General features: G+C 41.2%; 1 protein-coding gene across 1 annotated transcript; it reads right to left on the bottom strand.

Moving 5' to 3' along the window:
- Window positions 1–14,423: 14,423 nt before the first annotated feature.
- LOC138908692 (uncharacterized) lies at window positions 14,424–14,939 on the bottom strand. The gene has a single exon (XM_070199375.1). It carries the CDS (start codon window positions 14,937–14,939, stop codon window positions 14,424–14,426), a length of 516 nt encoding a protein of 171 aa, XP_070055476.1.
- Between the last annotated feature and the right edge of the window lie 6,965 nt (window positions 14,940–21,904).

Raw genomic sequence — 21,904 nt, 5'->3', positions numbered from 1 at the left:
ACTTTCCGGTGACATAACTTTATGTTACCGGGAAGTTGGTAGAAATACCTTTTTGGCGGGAATTACTATAACTCTCTCTGAAGGTTCTTGACAGTTGATTAGACGCACATCTCTCTGCATTTAATGCCCCGAACACGCGTCATAACATGATTCAGCACAGCTTTTGCCGATTATCGAGGTAATCATGGCCATGAATTAGCCGCCAAAATTTTACTTATACGCAACATTCTTTTCCTTTACGTTTTATAATTTCTCGAACTTCCGATTTGCATCTTTGTTTTCCATTCTTTCTCTAATTCTCTTCAAACACTAAACCTTTTCCTTCCTCTTTTTCAATGGCTTCTTCCTCTAAGCGTGATGGTTCTTCAAAGAACAAGAATAAAGCTGAGGACTTTGTTCCTCCAACGGTGGGTTCCATCATCCCAAGAAAATTCAGTATCACAAAGGACCTTGAAGAGAAATTCCATACAGCTAACCCTCGCACATGGGCTGTTAGCAGGTACCCTTCTTCCATTCGTCCTTCCCGTATTCATGTTGTGAAGGAAAACTGCTGCTGCCATGATTTAGATATCATTGCTCCTGATCTATTGGAGCGAGTGACCATTCCCAAGGAAGGTTTCACATACTTTTACATGTATCCCTTTACTTTGGGTGCATTTTTTTTGAGCGAAAAGCTTGATTCCGTGATTGCGGAGTTTTGCCTTCGCTACCAAGTATGTTTGGCACAGGTACGCCTGTGCCATGAGACTGGAGAAGAGCTAACCTTAGCTCATATGATGAATCTCTAATCTCTATTCTCCCAAAATCTTCCGCGAGGGAATGATAAACCTCTGCAAGCGTGGCCACCATGCTTTGCTATCTAGCATGGATGATGACAACGACCGTGGGTGGATGAAACGGTTCGTTACAGTCGCTACCAATGACATCATTCCGACAACGGATACATCCTTTCCGGCCACTTATAACCGCACTCGTAAGCTCTTTGTTTAGTATTTCTTTTTACTAGATATTCTTTTATGGCCGTATCAACTCTTCACCCTTCGTATGTTTCAACAACACGATGGATCCCATCGGTGGTGGAAGGTTTGGACCGGTGAGTTCAGAAGATCTTGGACGTCACGACGCCTGAAAATCATTTGTGGAAAGAACTGGCCCTTAAATACGGGTGGAAGGCCAAAAATCATGGTAATTTTAATTTACCTTGATTCCATTATTTTTGTATATGGAGAACTTGGTTGAACCCTTCTGACTTGTTCAGGAAATTAGGTCTACCTGCGGGCTCTGTTGCTGTCCCCGAAGAGGACGTTTTGGCTGATCATGCTGATGAAGCGAGGCTGCTTCAAGAAACATTTACTCGAACAAGTATCTCTGGGACTGTTTCGGGGGCAAACACTTATTTACGGAGTCCCCGGCCGGAGGATAAACAACCAGAGAGAAGACGTTCCTCCGCGACCGGGGAAAAGAATAAGAGGGCAAAGACTGATGCCCCCGAGTCATCTCCGGTGGCGATGACGGCTGGTCCTCCTTCTGGGCCGGTCATAGACACCGTGATAATTGATGATGATGAAGAAACTAGTGATGAAGGAGCTTCTCTACATATAAGGTGATGATCCTCATCATCTCAACAAGATGCTCGACCTGTTGAGATAGTTACACCAACTGAAGACGATGTCTCGGCACTTTGGGGAGAATCTGATTTGGTAGAAAATGCCAACTCTCATTTTCGGGTCCCAATTGTTGTTATCGGTGCTGAGGGGCTGAGTACTGGGTCCTTGCCGTCTTTGGTTGGCGAGCATCCAACAGCCAGTACTGCATTTGATGCAGCTGCCTTTCACTCTTCAACTCCATCAACTTCATCTCCACCTTCACCAACACCAACAACTGCTACATCACTTCCATCTTCATCTACTCTTCCACCTATAGTTGATACATCACCTCCATCGGTCGCATCTGACCATTCCTCTTCCATAGTCCCCAGTTCATGGGAATTTGGGGTGTCGCGCTCCTTCTTTCTCACAAAATCGGGCTTCAACACGTGACAACTCTTTTAAAGGAAGGGTGTTAAAAGAGAGAGAGTCGCCACCTAACGGGTTTGAGGTGCGTTAGGGCACCTATTTGTAAATAACTCTGGTTTAACCAGTTTGCGTCACCAAAGATCGGGTAAGGACTCAAATTACCTCGAAGAGAAGGTGTTAGGCACTCTTCGAGGTCCACAACTGTGGGTTCCGGCCGAACTTGAATTATATGAATTAGTCAAATTGTCAGAGAGAAAAACAAGAAGTTTTAAAAAATCATTATTAGAAAGTCCTTGAGTAAACACATATAATTGGTTTAAAGACAAGATAGGGGTCCTAAGTTTTTTAGCCTAAAGGATCACCCCGTGCAACATAATTAATACTTCGTAACTCCCTCAAGGTGGGTGTGTTACTCGTATTATTCAGCGGGCACAGACTATCATATCCTGCTACCCGATTACTATCTTTAAGTTTTTACCTAAAATGCACTAGTTGATTCTAAATCGTGCCCTATGCGTGCACTATCCGTCCCATGCCTATGGCCCAGTAGGCATTTGGACCTCTATTTTGGATGGTTTCTAGACTTAACTTAGGCTTCTCATAAATGATAAAACTCGGAGACATATAAAATAAGTTGGACTTCATGTAAAAGCAAATAAGGGCTTAAGTTAGCCTCCACACTTAGACAACAAATGTACGCGAAGAAATTTTTCACATTAAGCGTTAGACAATTTTAGGATTGAGGCAAATTAAAGCCATTAGGCCCTATAGACATGGTTTCTATGTGACCTTGGGATTTGAACATGCAGGCAGTTTCAGATGCAAGATGCTACCTTAGATACAATTTCTAAGTGACTACACAGTTGCCTACTAATTACGTGTTATAAGCGATTAAACCTATAGACATGTTATCTAGATAATTTACGCAATAGTTGGCAGTGATAACTATGGAAGATATTAAGAATTACTTAGTTTGATCCTATAGGCATGCTTTCTAATAGTGGCAACGAAACAGTGTTGAAAGTTCAACATTAGCACTTGAAAGAAACGAGCAGGATAATAATTAAGACTGGTTTTAGACCCTATAGGTAGGATTTCTATAGTCATAATTGAGACTGATTTTAGATCCTATTGGCATGGTATCTAAATTGCAGATTAGGTAGCATGTAAATTAACAAGATCCTATACAGCCTAATGCATGTGCACATTGAGATATTGGTCATTTAATATCCTATAGGCATGGTTTCTAACGGGTAAAAGCAGAACACATTTGAGCAAAGTAGAGAACCTATAGGCAGGATTTCTAACGCATAATAACTGAACACATTTGAGCATAATAACATATTTGAGCAAAGTAGAGCACCTATAGGTAGGATCTCTACCCATTTCACTGCAAGTATTAAGATAAATCCCTTTTTCCCAGTTTTACTAATACCCCCAATTGTTATTACAACATTATTATAGATCCAATGAATGGCATAAATTACAGAATAAAATAACTATAATGAGCCTACAGCAGGCCCAAAGATATACCCAGCCAGGCCATGCCTTCATTCCCATGGTTCACAACAGCCCAGAAATTACATCTTCATTGACATAAGGCAGCCAGAAACCAATTGATTCATCCAGTAGGTAGAAAACAGAGTTGAGCAAATAGAACCAAGACCCTAGTGTGTTAGAGTTCCCAAGGGCTTCAAGAACCCATGGCAGTTCTCACACTAGGTTGGTTGATAGGGGAAATTCAGAGAAAGACAAGGACCAAATCCTAGTGTATCAGAGTTCACAAAGGTCTCAATTGGACCCCGAGCAGTGCTCACACTAGGGAGGTTGATAGGGGAAATTCAGAGAAAGACTAAGGACCAAATCCTAGTGTGTCAGGGTTCACAAGGGTCCCAATTGGACCCCGAGCAGTGCTCACACTAGGGAGGTCAAATTATATAACATAAGTAGCCTTGGCTTTCAGCTGGCTAAGAATAAAAACTCAAAAGAGACCAGGCAGTAAGGGAATAGACTAAGGTTAAGGGACAACACTGAGGGATACAAGCAGATTGAAGTTGAGCACATAGAACAGGTAGTAGAACATGCTTAGGTTTTGAGAACAGACTTAACAAAGTTTCAGAAAAACAAGTTCAACACATAATGCATATACTAACAAGACAGGTTTGCAAGATTGATGTACACAGACTTATTGTAAGAAAAAGGTTCAGATTATGCTAAGTGTAGATGCTAGTGTCCCAAGAAGGGATCATATCAATTGGCAACATAACTTAACAGAATGAGAACAAATTAAGGCAACTATTGGGAAGTCAAGACATGGTAGAAGCATACAGGATCAAACATGCTACATGTCATCACAACAAGTTCAGAAACAGACTTATGCTAGACACTTAGTTAATACATTCATGTGTAGTCATCTAATCCATAAAAAAGGAAATGAAAGCATGTTCAAGTAACAAGGTTAATAGCAAATTTAAACACTAAAGAGATGGCTAAAGTGCAAAGGTTCTAAACATTAGTAACACATAGGCTAGGCAGACTTAAAAAGAAATTAATTAGCTCAAATCAGGTCTAAGCATGTATCAAACTACAAACGTAATGGAATTAAGATTAGAAAGGCCTAAAATTGAAGTAAGTCAATTAGAATTGCACACGAGAATAACCCAGAAATACATTAAACCACAATCTTCAGAAGTGAAAACATATGCTGATGACAGGTAAATAGGAATGAAATGATAAAGGTTTGGTAACTCACCAGTTAAGCGAAGAACAAGAAAGAACGGAAGTCCACAGTGTTATGAATATCAACAAAGAGCAAGAACCCAGAATTTCTGGCCTTGGCTTTCAGCCGGCCAGGAACCAGAATATAGAGCAAGAGTATTAGAGAACAAAGAGCACACAACTTTAATTTTTTTTAGTAAATTTCTTAGTGATTCTCCTCCTCCCAAAGGGGAATAGGGAGGGGTTTATATAGCAGTAAAAATCGAACACCCAAACAAAGAAAATCATCAATTAAACACTAGAAAGGAAAGAACATCACATGCAATCGAAATAAGTAAGGAAAAGAGAGAAATTTCAAAACCCTAATTTTAGGAAAAGAACAAAAATCGGCAGAATCTAAAAATAAAAAATCAAACGTTGCACAGAATAAGATGAATATAGTCAGAAACATCGCTTAAAATCAAAGAATCGAACCAATTTTGGTTCTATCTAAAGAGATATGAAACCCTAATTTTTAGGGTAAGTAAGAATCAATAGAGATACACAGAGATTTATACCCATAATAGAACAAGAATGAACATAGAAGGAACAGTAGAAGGGTCAAGAAGTTGAACCGATTTTGGTTCGATTATGATGATATCCGCTTGCCATGTTTAGGCAAGCGGTATAGAGAATGATCCAGTACCAGGGAAGAGTCGTATATGGCAAAAAATGGCTGTATAATCCCATGTCTGGTGGGATTAGGAGAGGGATTTGGGGGAGAAGACGACTAGGGTTTGACAGAGAGAAGGGGGGGTTGAGAGAGTTCAAAGGCAGCGATCTCAGAGATCAACGACCACGATTGGCTGTTGGTCTTGGGTCGGGTTGGTTTAATTGGTTGGGTTGGGGGTTATTTGGTTTGGGCTTAGATGTTATTGGGATGGGACTGGGTGGTCTAGATCCGAAAATAGGTAAGGTTTGGGCCAAAGTTTAAATACCCAATGTTTAATAAATAAATAATTTATAAAAGTGATTAATAAATATCAAAAATATCATTTGTGCACTAAAGTAATTAAAAATAACTACTTAACATTATAAAAATATAAAAAGTCATTTTCTGCATAAATAATGTAATTATATATGCATGTGGGCTATTATTGCAAAATATGCAATTTAGCCTTAAAAATGCAAATGTAGTTATAAGAAATGCACTGAAAAATATTTAAAACCTCATGCTGGTATAAATGATAAGTTTAGATGATTAAATCATCATAAAATAATTTGGAGGATAATTATTGGATATTTATACAATAAAAATGCAGAAATAAATTGGTTTACCGACTTTAAAAATCATGGAAAATTATGAAAAATACTTGTGTATGCTTATAAATCAAATGATGATGCATATGCACTATTTTGAAAGTATGTATATGTATATATATATATATATATATATATATATATATATATATATATATATATATATAAAATATGAAGAAAAATTGGGTATCAACAGCTACCCCTCTTTATCCGGGAATGATGAAAGAGTTGTTGGGTAAATAAATGATGACCGATTTTGACTGAATGGTGTGATTTTGAAAAATATAGGTTGAACTCTGGTTTCTTAGTTGCCTACATATCTCTGGTTTTACAGGAATCAGGCCATGTGTAGTTCTGGATCCAACGATGGAATAAACCGATTAATTTATTGTAGAAACAGACAAGCTTTTCTGGACATGATGATATCGGGATTATAAATGGATGTATCTTGGGGGGGGGGTGTATGGATATTTGAAGATTATCAGATGGGAACGGGTAACAGACGGTGGTTGGTTACGTTTGCAATAATTGCAAGATATGAACGTTGAACGGAAACCGGAGCGAAGATTGCTCCCGTTAGGAGAACGGTTACTTCCTGGATTACCTGCAAAACTTAAAACACAATGCATGCAAGTATATATGGATTATTGCGAGAATTTAAGCATGATGCAAATTCCCTTTGGACCATGAAAGTTGTCTTTGGACGATGAGGATGGTGTCCTTAGACCATGATGTCTCGCACCACGAATCGTGAGATAGGGGATTCGCAGGCCATGAAATAATGTTCTTGGGCCATGAGGATGGTGCTTCTGAACTGTGATGCCTTTGAATAATGATGTACAATATTGAGAGATCCTTAGGCCATGGCATGGTGTCTTCCGGCTATGAGGATGATGCCTTCGGACTATGATGCCTTAGGACAGAATGGCGATATTTCAGCCCATGAGATGCAAAGACATGATGCAAAACGAAACAAGACAGAGCTTGGTCTCGTGTAAGATCGGGGACAGAGCTTAGCCCCGAGGTAAAGAATAGTGCAAGGTTTCGAATAGCATAGCATTTGTGGTTATGAAAGGAGAGACAATGTTTAGTCTCATGCAGGCATGGAGACAATGCTTAGTCTCGTGCAAAGGGAAGGCAGTGCTTAGACTTATGCAATTAAGGAGGCAGGGCTTAGCCTCATGCAAAGACTGGAGACAGTGCTTAGTCTCATACAATGAAAGGCAATGCTTAGCCTTATGCAATTAAGGAGGCACGACTTAGCCTCATGCAATGGAAGACAGTGCTTAGCCTTATGCAATTGAGGAGGCAGGGCTTAGCCTCATACAAAGATTGGAGACAGTGCTTAGTCTCATGCAATAGAAGGCAGTGCTTAACCTTATGCAATTAAGGAGGCAGGGCTTAGCCTCATGCAATGGAAGGCGATGCTTAGCCTTATGCAATTGAGGAGGTAGGGCTTAGCCTCATGCAAAGGTGGAGACAATGCTTAGTCTCATGCAGGGGAAGGCAGTGCTTAGCCTTATGCAATTAAGGAGGCAGGGCTTAGCCTCATGCAAGATGGAGACAATGCTTAGTCTCATGCAGAGGAAGGCAATGCTTAGCCTTATGCAATTGAGAAGGCAGGGCTTAGCCTCATGCAAAATAGAGACAATGCTTAGTCTCATGCAGGGGAAGGCAGTGCTTAGCCTTATACAATTGAGGAGCCGGGGCTTAGCCTCATGTAAAATAGAGACAATGCTTAGTCTCATGCAGGGGAAGGCAGTGCTTAGCCTTATGCAATTGAGGAGCCGGGGCTTAGACTCATGCAAAATAGAGACAATGCTTAGCCTCATGCAGGGGAAGGTAGTGCTTAGCCTTATGCAATTGAGGAGGCAGGCCTTAGCCTCATGCAAGATGGAGACAATGCTTAGTCTCATGCAATGAACAGATAATAAGTAGTAGCAGAGTATTTCTTAGCTGGAAATGTGTTTGCGTTTGGCAGCTTTGTCGTTATGAAGATAGTGATCCTGAGGTGTGCACATATTTGTGAATATTCCTTATTCCTGCATCCAAAGGAAAATCGTGAGTTATACGGGGAAGGTTGGTTCATGCCTTCGCCTGCTTGCTTTGCCTTGCTCTGCATAGAAATCCTGCTCGAGTTACCATGGGTAGCATCTGGCTATTTCATAAAATAAAGTTTTCGAAAAATGTGCGTGCATATGATGAATGTAGTTATTTAAAATATATTAGTATGCAATATCGGATAAATTAGATGAACCAATGACTGTGACACTTTAGAGACAGTGCGACTTTCTTAGAATTTTGAGGGTCCTCTTCAAAATATTGCCCCAGTTTACTTAGGCGATTCTCTGACCGTTTTGCATATGATGACGTTGGCTGGACTTGCTCTGGAATTTTGAGGGTCCTCCTTAAAATTCTGCCCCAGTTTCTGGTTGTGGGGAAAATGAAAATTTTATTGAATTGTGACCGAACCCACATGGATGCCTACGTATCCCCTCTTAAACGGGAATCAGGTCAAGCATAGTTCAGTTACATCAGATGAAGAAATGCAAACATTCTAAACATAATATCTTTTGACTGCATCTGAGTTGATAAGCTTTGGCCAAACCTCTCCGTCCATTTCTGCGAGTATGAGTGCTCCTCCTGTTAGTACTCTATGAACTATGTAGGGCCCTTGCCAATTGGGAAAAAATTTCCCTTTGGCTTCATCTTGATACGGGAAGATCCGCTTCAGTACCAGCTGCCCCAGTGCGAACTGTCTAGGTTTGACCCTTTTGTTGAAAGCTCTGGACATCTTATTCTGATAGAGTTGACCATGACATACTGCATTCATTCTTTTCTCGTCAATGAGAGCTAATTATTCATAGCGGCTTCTTATCCATTCTGCATCACTGAGTTCAACTTCTTGTATAATTCTTAAAGAAAATTTCAACCTCGGCAGGAATGAAAACTTCGGTACCGTAGACCAGCAAATATGGAGTTGCCCCGGTTGATGTGCGGACTGTGGTACGGTACCCCAATAAGGCAAATGGTAACTTTTTGTGCCATTTCTTGTGGTTGTCTACCATCTTCCTTAGTATTTTCTTGACATTCTTGTTTGCGGCCTCCACGACTCCATTCATTTGAGGCTTGTATGCTGTGGAATTCTTGTGCTTGATTTTGAAGGTCTCGCACATAGCTTTCATTAGGTCACTATTGAGATTGGCAGCGTTTTCGGTGATAATGGACTCTGAAACCCCGAATTAGCAAACAATACAATCTCTGACAAAATCTGCGACGACTTTCTTGGTTACAGCTTTGTAAGATGTAGCTTCGACCTATTTTGTGAAGTAGTCTATGGCCACAAAAATGAACCTGTGCCCGTTTGAAGCGGCGACTCGATTGGTCCAATGACGTCCATTCCCCAAGCGGCAAAAGGCCAAGGTGCACTCGTTGTATTGAGTTAATTTGGCAGCACCCGTATCATATCTGCATGTATTTGGCACTAATGACATTTCTGGACATACCTGATGCAGTCTGTTTCCATAGTCATCAAAAAATAACCTGCTCTCAGTATCTTCTTGGCTAAAACGAAACCATTCATGTGTGGTCCGCAAGTTCCAGAGTGTATCTCTTCGAGCAGTTTGGAAGTTTCCTTGGCGTCAACACACCGTAATAACCCTAAGTCTGGAGTCCTTCTGTACAGAATTCCTCTACTTTAGAAGAAATGGTTGGACAATCTTCGGAGCGTGCGTTTTTGAATATGATTTGCATGCTCCGGGTACTCTCCTTTTGCCAAGTACTCCTTGATATCATGGAACCATGGATTCCCGTCTGCTTCTTCTTCAACGTGAGCACAATAAGCTAGCTGATTATGAATCCTTACCGGAATGGGGTCAATGAAATTCTTGTCTGGATGCTGTATCATGGAGGAAAATATGGCCAATGCATCTGCGAACTCATTCTGGATTCTCGGGATATGTCTAAACTCTATCTTCGTGAACCTCTTCATCATCTCTTGCACATGATATAGATATGATAATATCTTGGTATTCTTTGTAGCCTATTCTCCCTGCACCTGATGTACCAGAAGATGTGAATTACTAATTACCAGTAATTCCTATATATTCATGTCAACGGCCAAATTGAGCCCCAATATGCAAGCCTCATATTCTGCCATATAATATGGTGCACGAAAATCTGAGTTTCGCGGATACCCACTCCTTTGAAGTTTGCGGCTCCATCGAAAAACATTCTCCATCCGTCGCAGGCTTCAGCGATATCTTCTCCTACGAATGATACTTCTTCATCAGGAAAATACGTTTTTAGTGGTTCGTATTCTCCTCCTACAGGATTTTCTGTAAGATGATCCGCTAATGCTTGTCCCTTAACTGCCTTCTGAGTCACATAGACGATGTCAAATTCAATAATATCTGCCATTTTTCTAGCTTCCCTGTAGGCATGGGTTTCTGGAAGATGTACTTCAAAGGATCCATCCTTGATATGAGATACGTGGTATAAACACAGAAGTAGTGCCTCAGTTTCTAGGCTATCCATGTCAAAGCACAACATGTGCATTCCAGTAGAGAATACCATGCTTCGTAGGGTGTGAACTTCTTACTCAGATAATATATGGATTGTTCTATCCTTCCCGTCTCATCGTGTTGTCCCAAGATACAATCGAAAACCCCATCTTATACGGAGAGATAGAGTAGCAGTGGTCTATCAGGTTCTGGCGGGATCAGGACTGGCGGTGTGGACAAATATTCTTTGATTCTATCAAAAGATTTCTGGCAGTCTTCAGTCCAACTGGTTGCGGCATCCTTCTTTATCATTTTGAAAATCGGATCACAGATCACGGTTGATTGTGCTATGAAGCGGATGATGTAATTAAGACGTCCCAATAAGCTCATCACGTCTTTCTTGTTCTTTGGAGGTGGCAAATCCTGGATAGCCTTGAACTTTGATGGGTCTAGCTCAATTCCTCGGCGGCTGACGATGAATCCTAATAACTTTCCTACGGGGACCCTGAAGGCACATTTTGCGGGATTCAATTTCAAATTGTACCTTCGAAGCCGATCAAAGAATTTCCTCAGGTCTGCTATGTGATCTGTACTTTTTTTGGATTTGATGATAACGTCATCCATATATACCTCTATCTCCTTGTGTATCATGTCGTGGAAAATAGTTGTCATGGCCCTCATCTAAGTGGCCCCAGCATTCTTCAGACCAAACGACATCATTTTATAGCAGTACACCCCCACGGTGTAATAAAAGCTGTCTTTTCAGCATCCTCTTCATCCATCCAGATTTGATGATATCCCGCGAAGCAATCTATAAAGGATTGAAGTTCATGCTTGGCACAATTGTCGATCAGTATGTGTATGTTAGGTAACGGGAAATCATCTTTGGGACTTGCTTTGTTTAGGTCTCGATAATCGACGCATACTCTGACTTTTCCATCCTTCTTCGAAACCGGCGCGATGTTAGCCAACCAAGTTGGATATTCAACCACTCTAAGAACCTTAGCTTTGATCTGCTTGGTGACTTCTTCTTTGATTTTCAAACTCATATCTAGCTTGAACTTTCTGAGCTTCTGCTTTACCGGCGGACACATTGGGTTGGCAGGTAGTTTATGAGCCACTATGGACGTGCTCTAACCGGTCATATCATCATAGGACCATGCAAATATATCCTCATACTCCTTCAAGAACTGTGCATAGTCTTCCTTCTCTGATGGTGATAGGTGCATGCTTACACGTGTTTCCTTGACTGTTTCGTAGTCTCCTAGATTAACTGTTTCAGTCTCATCAAAATTGGACTTAGGCTTGTTTTCAAAGTTTTCCACTTCTCTGACAATTTCCTCGGGTATTATATCCTCTTCTTCTATTTCCTCTGAGTCACTATCCTTATGTTGTATTGTCTCATTACATGTCACATTTGTTGGTTCATCACGATAAGAAATAGTAATGCTGTAGAGAGAAAAATGTAGAGAATAGTAATAAATAATAAAATAGCAAACCATTGATAATTATCAAGATGTCAAACAAAAGCGATTTTTAATGATTCAAACAAATGTTTCAAAAAAAAATACTGAAAATGTTTTAAAAATGCTCATAAGAATTGTTTTCAAAATAAATGACACTAGCAGCCAGGCTACCCCGGAACTCGGCGGGCCCTTGATGGTGTGGCAGTCCAGTTCCTGAGAATAGCTCCCTTCTCCACTGTCTGGATGACGAGGCCTTCTTCCCCCTCCTTCTCAACTATTACACTGCAGTCCATGTCTTTATCTTCCAAGAACAGATTCCTTAAACCAACTAGAATTTCATGTTCTTTAGATCTCCACATCATATTGGCCTGATGGAAGGATTGGCTCAAATATGGTATCGGCTGCTCAAGAGGGTAATAAGGACCACACCATGGTGGCGACCAATTCTGATACTCTTGCCAGGTGTACTGATATCCCAGTCCAAAGGTCGTGCCGTGATATTTTAATTGTATTGGTTTGGTGATCCCTTGGAGATTCTTGCCAAGACCTCTGCCGGGTTCATACTTTATCCATGCCAATATGCTTTCTATATTGCTACTCTACCATTTGTCCTTCTTGATCGCGTTAATACGCTCAATGTGATGGTAAGTCTCTCCTCCTAACTTCCTTCTATTCTCCACAACCGGGATAGTCTGGTTGGTGTAAATAGGGTTACTCCTATCTCCATGAATGATCACCTCCTGATGATTCCATTCGAACTTCACAGCCTGATGCAGAGTAGATGCTACAGCCCCAACGGCGTGTATCCAAGGTCGTCCCAATAGCAGATTATATGAGGCAGATATGTCGAGCACTTGGAATTCAACATCAAACCAAGTTAGACCCATTTGTAAGCAGAGGTTGGTTTCTCCGATTGTGGCCCTTTGAGACCCATCGAATGCTTTTACGTTCATAGTTCCTGCTCGTATCTCATGCAAACCTTTACCTAACCTCTTCAAAGTAGTCAACGGGCAGATGTTGAGACTTGAACCCCCATCTATCAAGACCCTGGAAATGAATTTGTCTTCACACTGTACTGTGATATGCAGTGCCCTGTTGTGACTCAACCCTTCCGGCGGTAGTTCATCTTCATGGAAAGTGATCTTATGGCTTTCCAATACTTGTCCTACCATGTTGGCCATCTCTCCACTGGTAATGTTATTGGGTACATAAGCCTCATTCAACACTTTTATCAATGCGTTCCTATGTGCCTCAGAATTCTGCAGTAGTGATAGAATGGATATCTGTGCAGGGGTTTTGTTCAAATGATCAACCACATAATACTCCCTTACTTGCACCTTTCTCCAAAGATCATCCGGGCCGATTTCAATGATAGGCTGCCTGGAAACGGCTTCTTTACTTATTTCCCCTAAATGCTCTGGCATGTAAACCATACCAGTTCTGGTCATACCTTGTGTTGCATCAATTTCTTCCATTTCCTTTCCTTTCCTTCTCGTTTCTGCAATATATTCCCAGGGCACATCATTGGAATTAAAGGATGGTGTGGGTGCTACCGCTACGGTGAATGGTGTGGTCATTTCTGCTTCGAACGGAGTTGGCGTGGCTGAGGGCGTTGTTACTTCAACCTCGAACGGAGCCGGTGCGGCGACCTCAACTTCAATTGGTGGCTGCATCTATACCACAATAGGTGTGAGAGTGACTGGAGGTATTTTGGGATCATCCTCTCCTCAAATGAGTCCAATTGACCCCTCCCGGTCCCATTCTTCATCAGTTTCTATCACATTCTTCGAACGGGGATTGTTGCGGACATTAGATACAGTCTCCTTTGCCTGTATAACTTTGGTATCAATCAGCGTCTGGATCTTATCCTTCAGAGTGCGGCATTCATCAATAATGTGACCCTTCATTCCCGAATGGTAGGCACATGTCTTATTCGGATTGACCCATTGAGAGGAATTTTCCATGGCGACAACGAGAATGTGAGTGACATAACTTGCAACTTTCAATCTCTCATACAACTGGTCAATAGGTTTGGCAATAAGAGTGTATTGTTGGGGCGGCCTACGGTCGAAATTTGGCCTGGTTTTTTGGTAATTTTGGCGGGCTGGTGGTGAGTGGTAATATGTTGGCTGAGTGTTGTAAGTGTGGTAGTTGGTAGCAGGTTGTTGATATCTAGGAGGTGAAGGCTGATATGTGGGTGGAGGTGTTTGGTATGTGAGAGGAGATTTCGGACCTTGGGCTACCATCACGGCCCCTACTTCCTTCTTTTTAGATATAACCCCCGATTGCAAGGCTTTGTTCGTAGCTTGGAGTGCCTCGAAATTTGTTATCATCCCGCTTTTGATTCCCTCTTCTATTCTTTCTCCCAATTTGATGATGTCGGAGAATTTATGATTTTCAATAACCATCAACCTCTCATCATATTACGGATCCTGGGCCCGGACAAAGAATTTGTTCATTTGTTCTTCTTCCAATGCTGGCCTTACTTTTGCTGCCTCTGATCTCCACCGAGTAGCATACTCGCAAAATGTTTCTGTCGGCTTCTTCTTAAGATTTCGGATATAGAAGATGTCTGGTGCATTCTCTGTGTTGAATCTGAACCGATCCATAAAATCTGACGCCATGCTTACCCAATTAATCCACTTCTTTGGATTTTGATTGATGTACCAGGATAGGGCATCTCCAGTGAGGCTCCTCATGAACAACTTCATGCGGATTCTTTTATCTTTACCAACCCCTACGAACTTGCCGCAATACGTCCTTAGATGTACCTTTGGATCACTTGTCCCGTCAAACATTTCAAACTTAGGAGGTTTGTAACCCTCTGGCAGTTCTACGTCCGGTTGAATACATAAATCCTCATAGTTCAAACCTTCGATGCCTTTACCACCTTCGACAGCTTGGACTTGGCTTGTAAGCTTCTTAAGTTCCTCCGCCATATTCTTGATGAGCAGGTCCTTCTCGGCGAATTCTGGTATGTACGGGGTTTGTTGTGAAATGTGGTGTAAGGTTTCTACGTATATGGGGTTACTTTGGTGGACTCCAGGGATTTGGGTGTAGTGGTGATCATTGGTTGAGTTTTGGGGATCAAGGGTAGGCTGTGGTGTGTTTTGAGGAGTGTGGTAGGTAGTAGTTTGTAGGTACTGGGTTGGATGATGCTAGTGCTGTGAAGGAGTTGGTACTGGTGGAGGATTGGGATTTTGGGGTGGCGTGGCATAGGATTTTGGGGGTGCTAGTTTTGTGTGTTTTGAGGAGGTGTTGGGTTTTGGGTGTTTTGTTGGTTGATGTCGGGGACATTCAGGGTGAGGGAAAGGTTGGCCAAGTTACAGACCTGCCCAAGTTCTCCTTGTAACTCTAGTATCTTTTGCTCTACTCGCAAAACCAAGTCGTTCTGTACCGGAGTACTCCGACCTTCCGAAGTCTCAACATTCTCTGCATGTGTAGCGTTGTCTTTCCTGATACCGCTCTGATCATCCATCTTAGACTTTCCTTTGTTCTTAGGATCACTTGGAGGAGGAGGAGGTGGAGACCTCTAGATCTGGTATGATATGCCAATAATGCCAGTATGCACGAACCAACCTTTGTGAATGGAAATAAATGAAAGAAAAGAAAAACAAAAAGGTAAACAAGTCAGTAAGGAGTATCAAAAGGATATTTATGATATTTAAACACGTATTGCGGAATTATAAATTCGTGTCCTAATTTGGGGACCTTATCGTGCCCGAGGTAGGCCTAGCTACATATAGTTTTGGATAAAACTCAATGCCGATAACTGCGTCATTTCATTAATATGATGAATATACCAAATACCTACTAAAATGATAATAATTATAAAGAGTCACTAGTGGCATTTGCCTTATTACAATCAAATTCTAAAACGAGTCTAGAAAACATCATTCCTAATCTACTCGGTCCCAGAGGGACCTTCTCCAAGCTTGGCCTTCTTAGCCCCGTCAATCAGATTCCCCAGGTCGCGCATGTCCAACAGCAGATACGCCCTTGCTATATGTCCTCCTTCATTGCCATCTGTGTTCTGACAATCCGATACCCTCTTCCTCGTCTTTCCCTCAAGTTCCATCAAACCCTGCTCCAAATACTCCAACCTTTCTGTTGATTTAGTAGCGATTCCTCTCCATTTATTGATTGCTTCCATGTCCACTTTATGTTGTTCCAAATTCCTGGCCTTAGATTCAAATACCCTTTTGCGCAACCTCCTGTATTTGACTTGTGCTTCAGCAGCGTCGTCTATGACCCTATTTCTCAAATTAGCCCCTCATTTGACCTCTCCTGCTATGTCATCGACCAACCATGATGGGTAGAAGTACACATAGCCGGCATGATACTTGTCTGGCTCGATGGAATCTTTCTCCACAATAATCTTTTGATGCCACATGTGTTGTGCCTCGAACTTGAATAGAATGGCATTCCCTTGGAAGTCTGCTTTGTAATGAACTATTTTGGAAAGTCGTGGTATAACTTGTTTTCTCCCAGCTTGCCTCAGGACTCTGATAGGAGCATAAGGATAGATTCCCCTTAATCTGATTAGCACTAGATGAGGAACATCTCTCCACCTGATGATGAATTCACTAATAGGGAACCACTCAAACATCTAATGTACCTTGTCATCAGTCAAATTGCTAAAGAAATATACCTAGCTCACAACGTTTCCCGGTTGTGCAAACCTGTCTGGGATAAAAGTCATTCTCTTCGGACGGTGATAAGCTATGTGGTCATTCCATGGTCGTTGCGGAAATTCTTGATGGTATTTTCCTCTCTGAAGGTGTTCCAACAACCATATTTGCAGCAACAGATTGCAACCCTTGAAATGCCTATATCCCCTTTTGCAAGGCTCGGTACATCTCAGCCACGATTATTGGGACAACAGTGTAAGTTTGCCTCTCAATTCCTTCCATTAGGGTCTTAATGACCCTAGTTAGGCGAGTGTGCATCCTTTCTCCTTGTATCGGGAATATCAACATCCCCAGAAAACATACAATGAATACAAAAACCCGGCGGTGAGTCCAACCGAAAGAAGTGATGGCAAATTCATTATGGTAAAGACGATATGACTTGCTGTGACCATAACGCTCGTAAAGGAAGTCAAATGGTATATAAGATTTCTTCAGACAGACTAACTCATCATTTTCCCTGAAACCCATCATTTTTAGGAAACCTCGAGAAGTACGATTTTCCGATACCAACAAATCAGGGCTATCCCATGGGAGCCCAGCGAAGCCTCCTATTTCCTCTAGAAGGGGAGTCATTTCTATATCACCAAAACGGAAGACGACCCTCTTCTCATCCCAGAACATGATGGCAGCCTCAATTAACACATTGTTCGACTGAATATCTAACAAAGAAGGTAAATTCCCGAGAACTCTTTTCACATGGTTTTTGTCACTTGGCGAAGAGATTTTCCTGCCAATCTAGGAACAAAGGTGGGATACTTCGAACCATGCCGAACCTAGGGACTTCATGCCTCATTTTTGCAAAACAAATAAAGTTAGCCCTTTCCCCCTCCGGATTTGACTATTTACACATTAATGATTAGCATATCGGCACATTTTCTCCAAATAATGCACATATCATGATTGTACCCATTGGGATTTAAGGAGATCCCGGCGGGCTTTGGACAAGGCTTGCCTTAGAGAGTTATTACGCAGACAGCGTTCTAACCCATACTAGGTTTAGACATGATGCATGCACAGTTAATATTAGAGTGGGGGTTTCTAGAAGAGTCTAGACCGGTACCCTCAAGTGGACAACTTGGGAGGGGAAGGCAGAGAACCGTCGATTGCACCATTGATCGACTAGTTTTACCGCAAATAAGCCTTTCCATATTTTAAAAGGATGATTTAGGAAGAGCGCGGATACTCATCAAGCGCCGCTATGGTATTAATTACGCACGAGTGGAATATGATGTGGATCATACTTTATGTAAAGATAAAACAACACGTTGTCAAGTATTTCGCATGATGAAGACAATAAACACAGTATTAAATGGAGCGTAAAGACATAAAAAGAAAGGAAAACAAGGAAGAAATTAGTTCGCGCAATGTGAAAGTATTGCAATAAAGCAAGCAAGGGGGTAAGGGTAAGGAGAGACATGATGTAGCAAATTTAAAAAAGATTCGGAGCAAGTGAACATGACTAGAAAATAAAGAAAAACGCATATTGTAACCAAATTAAGCAAAGATTTGCATATTAATACAAATTCAAAATAGAGGGAGATAGGGGAAAGGGTGTGCATGTAGCCATAAAAAGGGAAAATGGAAGCGGGATGTTCATGTAACGATAAAGAACAAGGAAACACATTCATCAAAGAAGACTAATTCATATAGACCAAGTTCTCTATGGTAAGAGCCTAAAAATATCCCAGCATAGTCGTCATGCTGTCGCGCCCCTTCTTTCTCGCAAAATTGGTCTGCGACACGTGACGACTCTTTTAAAGGAAGGGTGTTAAAAGAGAGAGAGTCTCCACCTAACGGGTATGAGGTGCGTTAGGTCACCTATTTGTAAATAACTCTTGTTTAACCAGTTTGCGTCACCAAAGATCGGGTAAGAGCTCAAATTACCTCGAAGAGAAGGTGTTAGGCACTCTTCGAGGTCCACAACTGTGGGTCCCGGCCGAACTTGAATTATATAAATTAGTCAAATAGTCAGAGAGAAAAACAATAAGTTTTAAAAAATCATTATTAGAAAGTCCTTGAGTAAACACACATAATTGGTTTAAAGATAAGATGGGGTCCTAAGTTTTTTAGCCTAAAGGATCACCCCGTGCAACATAAATAATACTTCATAACTCCCTCGAGGTGGGGTGTTACTCGTATTATTCAGCGGGCACATACTATCATCTCCTATTACCCGATTACTATCTTTAAGTTTTTACCTAAAGCGCACTAGTTGATTCTAAACCGTGCCCTATGCGTGCACTACCCGTCCCATGCCTATGGCCCAGGAGGCGTTTGGACCTCTATTTTGGATGGTTTCTAGACTTAGCTTAGGCTGCTCAGAAATGATAAAACTAGGCGACATACAAAATAAGTTGGACTTCATGTAAAAGCAAATAAGGGCTTAAGTTAACCTCCACACTTAGACAACAAATGCACGCGAACAAATTTTTCACATTAAGCGTTAGACAATTTCTGGATTGAGGCAAATTAAATCCATTAGGCCCTATAGACATGGCTTCTATGTGACCTTGGGATTCGAACATGCAGGCAGTTTCAGATGCAAGATGCTACCTTAGATACAATTTCTAAGTGACTACATATTTGCCTACTAATTACGTGTTGCAAACGATTAAACCTATAGATATGTTATCTAGGTGATTTACGCAATAGTTGGCAGTGATAACCACAAAAGATATTCAGAATTACTTAGTTTGATCCTATAGGCATTCTTTCTAATAGTGGCAACGAAACAATGTTGGAAGTTCAACATTAGCACTTGAAAGAAACGAGCAGGATAATAATTAAGACTGGTTTTAGACCCTATAGGCAGGATTTCTATAGTCATAATTAAGACTGATTTTAGATCCTATTGGCATGGTATCTAAATTGCAGATTAGGTATATCCATTAAAAACAACGAATTTCTAGATAATCTGGAAAAGTATAACATTTTACATAGAGTAAAATCTTCATGTTGCTGGCTAGAAAACAATCAGTGAAGTTGGGTTTGATCTCTGGCCTAGGTGCGTTAAGAGCACTAATTATTAGGTGATTATGCAAAGCAATTGAGATGTCTTTTTATGACGTTACCTCTATTTGCAACATTCCATGTGAGATGCCATCTTTACTTCTCCACATCCTTCAAATGGTGAACTTGCATATTTATCTTACAGTAGCTGCATAACTCAATAACGGGTCCTTTGATTCACGTCTAAATCTAGTGAATAAAAATAAAGATTTTTATGCATGGAATGCCTACTCTAAGAACATTTTGTCTTTAGATACTTTTTTCTTGGAATTGCTAGTATACCTTTTCCTATGTTACATTTTACTACGCATAAAATAATACATGGATTCTCACATAAGTTATACCAGTATCATTAGTCAAGAGTTTAATGCCAGAAATCAATCGTTGTAGTAGTTATGTTGAGCCTTAAACTGGAAATCAGACATTGTATTAGTTATGCAAAGATTACATTTGTAATGCAAGAGTTTATGTTGCAAACAAACATTATACTAAACAACAACAACAACAACATAAATCGTGTAATCCACAAGTGGGATCTAGGGAGGGTAGTGTAGAGAGGCTATTTCCGATAGACCCTCGGCTCAAGGAAAGCATAATCACAGTAGTTATGAAAAAGAAATAAGGAAGTGGAGAAGCCATAAAAAATAGTGCAGTAACAACATCAAGATAATAAGATAACCGAAGCAAAAGAAACATGTAGTAATAGATATTAAGAATAAGAAAATACGAGAATAATATTAATACATACTGGTATGGAAAAGAAATACGCTCAACTACTTACTAACCTTCTACCCTAATTCTCGACCTTCACCCCTCCTATCAAGGGTTATGTGCTCGGTAAGCTCAAGATATGCTATGTCCTGTCTGATCACCTCTCCCCAATACTTTTTCTGTCTACCTCTACCTCTCCTTATACCCACCATTGCAGACCTCTCACACCTTCTCCCTGGGGCATCTGTGCATCTCTTTTTTGCATACCCAAACCATCTCAGGCCTTCTTTCTCGCTTGTTGTCTGCCACGGAGGCCACTCTACCTTGTCCCGAATATCTTCATTCCTAATCATATCTCTCCTAGTATGCCCACACATCCATCTTAGCATCCTCATTTCTGCTACTTTTATCTATCTTCTGGACATGAGAGTTCTTGACCGGCCAACACTCCGCCCCAATACAACATAGTTGGTCTAACAACTACTCTGTAGAACTTGCTTTTTAAGTCTTGGTTGCACACTCTTATCACATAAAACACCGGCTGCGAGTCTCAATTTCATCCATCCTGCTCCAATATGATGTGTGAAAGCATCATCGATCTCCCCATTACCTTGGGTTATCGACCCAAGATACTTGAAATTTTCCTTCTTGGGATGACAAGTATATCATGCCCCACTTTCACCTCAGCCTCATATGTTACATCAAGGAACTTGCACTCCAAGTATTCAGTTTTAATCCTGCTCAACCTGAAACCATTAGACTCCAGGGTTTGTCTCCAAACATCCAGCCTATCGTTAACTCCGCACTGCTACTCGTCAATCAGTACTATATCATCCGCAAATAACATGCACCGTGGCACCCCCCTAGATGTGTCGCGTTAATTCATCCATCACCAAGGTAAATAAAAATGGGCTAAGAGTTGATCCCGAGTGGAACCCCATCATGACTGGGAAGTGTCCGAGTCTCCTCCCACCATCCATACATGGGCCTTGGCTGCATCATACATGTCCTTAATCACCCTAGTGTATGCTACATGTATATCTCCATGAAACCTCTTTTGGGACTTTGTTGTGTACTTTTTCTAGGCCACCAAACACCATATGTACGTCCCTTTTTCTCTCCTTATACTGCTCCACCAATCTACTAACTAGATGAATGGCTTCAATAGTCGAACACCCCGGCATGAATCCTAACTAGTTCTCGAAAATAGACACAATCCTCCTCACCCTCTTCTCCACCACCCTCTCCCAAACTTTTATAGTGTAGCTTAGCAGTTTGATACCCCTATAGTTGTTGCGATATTGAATATCACCCTTGTTCTTGTATAGCAGAATTATTGTACTCTACCTCTATCCATCAGGAATTTTTGTTGTCCTAAAAATAAAAATTAAACAACCAGTTAGCCACACTAAACCTGCCTTGCCCGCACTCTTCCAAATTTCCATCGGGATCTCGTCTGGCCCTATCGCTCTTCTCCTACTCATCTTACGCAT

This window comes from Nicotiana tomentosiformis, chromosome 3 (assembly GCF_000390325.3).
Source record: "Nicotiana tomentosiformis chromosome 3, ASM39032v3, whole genome shotgun sequence".
Taxonomy (NCBI): domain Eukaryota; kingdom Viridiplantae; phylum Streptophyta; class Magnoliopsida; order Solanales; family Solanaceae; genus Nicotiana; species Nicotiana tomentosiformis.
Note: the sequence above shows the minus strand (reverse complement) of the source record. Positions and strands in the feature narration are given on the sequence as shown.

What these genes read in the sequence shown, in the direction of transcription:
- LOC138908692 (XM_070199375.1), bottom strand. Translation starts at nt 14,939, where the DNA reads ATGGCGGAGGAACTTAAGAAGCTTACAAGCCAAGTCCAAGCTGTCGAA.